The sequence below is a fragment of the Bidens hawaiensis genome, unplaced genomic scaffold (assembly GCF_021521415.1).
Source record: "Bidens hawaiensis isolate Kalapana, Puna unplaced genomic scaffold, B.hawaiensis_p1.1 tig00028525_1, whole genome shotgun sequence".
Lineage (NCBI taxonomy): Eukaryota > Viridiplantae > Streptophyta > Magnoliopsida > Asterales > Asteraceae > Bidens > Bidens hawaiensis.
In genome coordinates, this window is record NW_027494672.1 from 4627 (window position 1) to 11457 (window position 6831).

At 30.8% G+C, this 6831-nt stretch overlaps 1 protein-coding gene across 1 annotated transcript; it reads right to left on the reverse strand.

The window, feature by feature from the left end:
* Window positions 1-1624: 1624 nt before the first annotated feature.
* On the reverse strand, window positions 1625-4342 carry LOC143577354 (uncharacterized). Its single transcript, XM_077061204.1, has 3 exons — window positions 3929-4342; window positions 2252-2337; window positions 1625-2152 (listed from the first exon to the last, which is right to left on the reverse strand). The coding sequence occupies exons 1-3, from the start codon at window positions 4272-4274 to the stop codon at window positions 1859-1861; spliced, it is 726 nt and encodes a 241-aa protein (XP_076917319.1). The 5' UTR covers window positions 4275-4342; the 3' UTR covers window positions 1625-1858.
* Between the last annotated feature and the right edge of the window lie 2489 nt (window positions 4343-6831).

Genomic DNA, 6831 nt, shown 5'->3' on the forward strand with positions numbered 1-6831 from the left:
ATGTTATTAAATTGCTTTTCTTGTTTGTTTTGTTTCTGGAGACGAAATGGGGTTCCGTCTATGAACCGACGTTCCGGAAACGACCCTAGAGCCGAACAACAGTGTTACTCGAGCACTACAAAAACGAGGGTGAGTTCCAATCCATGGGAAATCGGGTGTTGTGTGTCCAAAAATCCGATGACCTGGAATTCTAACACATAAAAAATAACACAGTGAGCCTGGACGAACGATCAAGAGAAATGATGATATTTTGAACAAACTTGCATAAAAATAGAATAATAGTGTGGATGGTGTGTTGTCGTTAATGAACATGTGTTTTTGTTCTTGGTGTTCTTGGTATTGTGTTTGAAATTTGGATTAAAATTTGGTGTTGGTTTTAAATTTTGATTATTATTTTATTTAAAACACACTGTAATATATCTTGTGATGTTTTTGGTATTGTGATTTAAATTTGGATTAAAGAATGATAATTATAGATTGATAATGTTTCTATATATAATATAACACATTAGACGATAATACCCCCAGAGTGTTATAAAACAAGTATAAAAATAAAACACATCCTGAAAAGACACTACAGCGAATCTTAACCATTAGATCACACAATCCAATGCACCAAATCACTTCATACACTTCTTAGACACACTTCATTTCTTATTTTAACCTCACCCTATATATATATATATATATATATATATATATATATATATATATATATATATATATATATATATAACTAAAACTTATGCATTCTCACCAACATTCGTGTTGACAAACTCTATTTTCATACATGTTACATGTACCAGTAGTTGATATTATTCAAGTTGGAAAACAATAGTTTGACCTTAGGATATTATTCAACATACAAGAATATGATGTAATTGTTATAATTATTGAATTTGTGTACGTGTTTAATGTTAACGAAATTAAATATTCATTGTCGCTTTAATTAGTGTTTTTTGAGCTACTGCCCAATCAATACGTTACGCCCCGACATGTTCCGCCGCCTTTGGTCGGGGTGTGACACGTTTGTCTAAAAACTACTAATTTATTTAAAAATTATATTATTTACAACCTTCAAATTTGTTTTGTTATTGAAAATTTTAAAGTAAAAGAGAAATAAATAATGTTCAAAATCGCTCGATGTTCGATCAAAAAATGCTTGATTCGATTTTGGCTCGTTTCGATTTTCGCTCGATTCGAATTTCAGTCGTTTGGTTCGGTTTTAAACGAGCCAAGCAACGAGCAAGCCTTCGCTCGGTTCGGCTCGGCTCGTGAACAATCCTAAACTAACCCTTAGATAGCGTGATCACGTGACTATTTTTTGTAGGATGAGTTATGTTTTCATGATGTTATGCTTAGTTTGAAAGATTCTTATTGTCTTATTGGCTTTTTTTTAAATCATTTTAAAAAGTTAAGATTTGAGGCTTTTAGAAAAATAATTTTTAACCCTTTTAAAAAGCTAAAATAAAAAGAATTTTTGTGATTGTCAAACATCTTTTAACTTAACATTTTAAAAAAGCCAATAAGCCAAACTCAATCCCAAACATAGAATAAACTCATTCAAACCCATTTATACTTAACTCAAATATATCCGTATTGTGTTAGTAATTTACCTCTCTAGATGTACCTCATTCACACATGTACTAAATGAAGAGACAACACATGGGCACATGTAGATGTGTACGTATTATCGTATTAGGAAGCTATTTGAGAAAGCTTTTTATCATTTCACAATTAGAAAGGCCATAAATCTCATCCGACTTCTTACTTAAAAATATACACATCATATTTACTTATAGATATAGAAAGACAAAACAATATAGGAACACTTATTAAATAAGTTTTACAGTTCAAATCAAGCCAAAAGCCAAAAATCCTTTTGACGTTTGGTTGTAATTAGATATCCACCTACTCGTTTGCTCTTCTTCCTTACGGCCACCGCCATACATGTGGCATTTTGAACACAATAATCCACCACTCCGCCACCATATCCACCCAATGTTTTACCTGCCCATGTCAACAATAGCCGCCATGTGATAGGTTGCTTTTTTTGCCCTAGGACCAACATCGTCACTTCTTGCTTTTTTGCTTCCTCTACAATGGTTGTACCCTTGTCTTTTCCTTCTACCATCGATATCTCAACTTGTAGCTATAATATAGAATAATGAAAGTAAAATATATAACACTATATAACTTTCTTTTATAGATTAAGAAATGAGAAACAAGAAGCTTAGGGAACAATACTCACATTCGGGTGTTTTATTTGACTTGTGTTTCTCATAGCACATATAAAGCCAGGAACTTTTGTAGCTTTCTCTTTATTTAAGTCATTTCCTATTACAAATACAATAAGCAAATTAAAGTGATGTCACAGGCATATACAGTAATCTCACTTTTCTTTTCTTTTCTTTTCTTTTTTTTTTTCACGCTACAAAATATAATATGCATGTCCCATAGGTTATTTTGTTATTATTTATTGAAGTATTGAACAATAATATTATAAGTTAGATAGATCATCTGGAATGCGTAATCTAACGAAGGAAGTCACCTCATCACTTGAAGGATGCCTTCCCTCTCTTATACTCTTATGGTCATATGTGACCAAGGATGTTTCTCACTTTCTTTTCAAGCTAAATATATTTGGACTCAGATATGCCCCATTATACTCTTAGTTTACTTTTGTGTATCCGTATCATAGCTTTAAGGTTACTTAAGTTTACTTGCGTATCACTTCTATTCGGAGTTCAAGAGTTTTAGATTACATAGATTTGCTTTTATGAATTTATAATACTTATATACTCCTATTAACCACATGTATTGCATTTTAAAAAATTTAAGCTCTCTACCACATTAATAGAGAGAAGACATCTTACCATCATATTATCCCTTGGGGACGTACAAACCAAAGATAGAGTGTAGGATGGAGAATCTAAAAAATAGATATATATATTAAAAGATTGCATATATGCTACTCAACTTTGTGTACTCGAAATAACTTTGCATACGTGAAATGTCTTTGCGAATAAGTACACAGATACACATACTAAAAAGTAATTTTACATACAATTTAGAAACCTGATATAAATTAAAAATAATATCTTATAGCAACAAAATATATGAGAAACCAAACCCAATTATTTAACGATTTGACATAGAAGAAAACAAGTTGAGTAGAAATAAAGAAAACTATGGTTGATTTAATAGCACTAACTTAAAACTTAAAATAAAAATAAAAATAAATAAGAAACGCAAATGTGGATAGATAAAGAAAGGTTGAGAATCATAAATGGCAATAAGGCCTCACCTACTAGGCCCATGGTTCATCATAATATTGTTCCATAGGCAATTATCATATGTCCGTTTCTATTATGCCACTAACTCGTACATCTATTAAACCTATTTCTGAATTTACTTCATTGTTTACTAAAAAGCATGGAATCCCAACCTCTTAAAAAAGGATGTCTCTTTGATACAATTAAACTAGAAGTCCTTTGGTGTCTGGTTATTTACTAAGTAAACAAATAAGTAATAACTCACTTGGGATGCTAGCTTTATAGCATCACAAGCATCAAAATGTTTGTATAGTGTGTCAAGGAGTATAAAAAATTGTCTCTCCACTAATGATTGAGAGTTATAGTTCCATGGTGGGACAAATGCGTTGATTTAGAAGTAGAGAGATCAATGTGTAGCCCCTTGATACTAATAGGCTACAAACCTTTTGGTGTGATTATTTGTTAGGTTAACAAATAACTCGTGATGCTAACTAATTAGCATCATACCCATCAAAGAGATTGTATGCTAGCAGTATCAAAGAGTGTAGAGAATGCGTATTAGTGGATGCATGAGTTAGCCATGTACTAAAAGAATTAAGTAAAAAGAAAAAATAAATAGCATCACAAATGACCAAATGTTAACAAAATAATACCTTGTTTAGAAGTAATCTTCTTGACATAGAGAAGAACTAGAATATCATGGCTCTGAACCGTATGCGATAAGGCCCATTGCAAAGCGTTTTTCGCTTCGACACTTGGATCAACGACGATCATCACCTTCCTAGCAACAACCTTAACGGGTGACTCGACTTCAGCTACACCTTCGGATTTAGACTCTTTCTCATTGGCAAACCCGTCACAAGGTTTGGATTTATGATCATCAATTTTACTAGAACTATCAACACACTCTTTCAATTGTATAGTTGGTGACCGGACTCGAACATGTGGCCGGATTTTAGCTAGGCAAAAACTTGGCATTTTGGTGCCATTTCTGACCATTTTACCCTTAGTGTTGAGTCCAACCCTCCTATGTAAGCTGTAACCAGGTAGTGAAGAATGAAGGGGAGAAGAAGACGAATTAAAGGGACAAAGCAAGAAAGGTGTAAGAGTATTATTAATAATAGGCTTGTTGGGGCCTACGATGTCTTTTTCGTTTTTATTATTGGTGAAAGTAATTACTAAATGAATAATGTATACTGTTTTTGTTAAAGTGTTTAAAATCATTATTATGTTAATAATATATGGAACACCGTAATACAATGTCGTGACAAAAACAATTTCTCAAACTTTTAATGACATTGATAAAAAAAATGTCACGGTTTCATTGACAACAAAGAGAATTAAAACTCTGAAAGAGTTTTATACATAATACTATACTAAATCCGTTATTACTGACTGACATTAAATAACATAATTAAAATTATATGAAAATAATATAATAAATATTTTATATTGCTTTCTGCTTCTTCTTTTTGCTGTTTTAATCATGTTGGTTGCTTGCTGTGTGTATAATTACTTTAGTTGTGGGGATGCAGCTGAACGTGGGTGTCATGAAGCTTGGTAGGGGCCATAAGCTTTCAAGTTTTGTTAAAAATAAGATTATACAATTTACAAAAATACCCTCCAAGTTATTCAAGACTATTTAGAAAACCCTAGGGTTATCGATAAGCAAACATGACAAAATCACTCTTTGTGGTTCTAGCTTTAAGTCGACGCATATACTGTAATTTCTGTAAATGACAACTTTGTCCATTAGGTTTATAGGATTGTGTGGCTTTGGTGTTACCACAGAGTGTGAGAGGGGATGGGAATGAAAGACAGCTATTACACGTATGCTAGTTGGTACAATTGTTTGTTCATATAGTTGGCATTGAGTTTGATGCTCTAATGTTCAATGAAGGCACTTTCAAATCTAAGGAAAGTTTATGCATTTGATGAATGATATCTTCGTTGTACACTAATATCTTGGGTTCATAATTGCACACTTCAAACGTAAGCCCTGACAATCAAATAAGTTACAGAAGATACGAGTCCATGTGTTGATACACACATGTAAACTGCTATTAACAAATTTGAAAACATATTATTGGAACCTTTTATGTAGTGTATATGGATGGACTATAGATGGTTGGATGGCTATTCACTTCATTGCGATTCCTTTTACGTATCCATTTAGTGTTATATCTAGGATGGTAACTCACAATTACCTATAGATATCGGTCGAGACTCAAAAACAAATAAAATCTTTAAAGAAATTGTGTCCAACATCTTCAGTAGTTTAGTTAATTCTTTTATTCTAGTTACGTTGTAAAACTTACTTTCCTACTCTTTTAATTGTCGAAATAGATTACTATTTCTAGAACTATTCTTATTTAAGTTTAATTCAACATTAAGCCAATCAAGTATTTAATGCTAGCGGCGTAGCTTGTTGCCAGTTTTTATTCTATATCGATGTAAACACAATATTTTAGATTTTAATAAAATATAATAAAAATTTACTTAGTACCTAGTGGTATAGAGTTGTGGTGTTTGCTTTGTATATAAAAATGTTGTGGGTTTAAATTTTTGTAAGTATAAAGTTAGATGAGTTAAAAGAAGTTTTAAAGCTATCTAGCTATACTAATAAAAAAAAATAATTCTGAATACATGACATTCTAAGATTACTTTTCATTATCAAATTTTATCAACCTATGTTTTAAGAGTACACTAGCATTCAATTTTTGAGCATCTAAGAAAACTAGAATATTTTTTTTTATTTTTATTATTTTTATAAATATTCAATGTTTAATAAGTCTTAAAAATTAAATAATATAAATAGACTTAATTATCAATTTTTTATTTTTATTAAGTTATTCATTATAATTATACATTAACTTATCTCGTGTAATACACATGTTTCTAAAGCTTGTAAAGTAATGATACCATTTGAGGATCACTAAGTTTATAGATTTTCATTAAATATTCAGCCTTTGTAACAAACAAGGTTCAAGCATGATATTCGGTTTAATATGCTATTTATTCACGCAGTTATTAAAATGATAGTATTAAAAAAATATTGAAGTGTTAAACATAGAATTCCCATCATTAAAGAAAATTCTTGAAAAGGAAAACCATAATCTGCAATGAACAGATTCAGCATTTTTAGTGATAGTACTCATGAAAATCAATCAACTTTAACATTCGAGGTTTAGGATAGGATAAAATAGTAATACAATAGTATTTAATAAAAAGTTAGACGAACAAAGTAAAATTAGAGGACAAGTGCCCTATATATAATTTCTCTTGGCCAACTTCCTCGATTGTCTTTCTCGTTTTGTTTTCCTCATAAATTAATTATACAAATTTCAAAATCATGTAGCAGACAAGAAAGAAATGACGTGTTGTGATTCATATAGTAAAATGAAGATACTTATCTCATATGTAGTTTCCCATTAAGATATAATCAAAGAGCATAAAATAGTTTTTGGATCTTAATGATTTAGTGACTCTTAGTTTAGCTTTTATTTATTTATTTATTTGTTTATTTATTAATTTATATGAAGTTCTATACGTGACA

Coding starts and splice junctions, on each gene's coding strand:
- LOC143577354 (XM_077061204.1), bottom strand. CDS start 4,274: ATGGTCAGAAATGGCACCAAAATGCCAAGTTTTTGCCTAGCTAAAATC. Junction 2,338..3,928: donor GAAGATTACTTCTAAACAAG/GTATTATTTTGT, acceptor TATTTGTAATAG/GAAATGACTTAAATAAAGAG. Junction 2,153..2,251: donor GTCAAATAAAACACCCGAAT/GTGAGTATTGTT, acceptor TCTATATTATAG/CTACAAGTTGAGATATCGAT.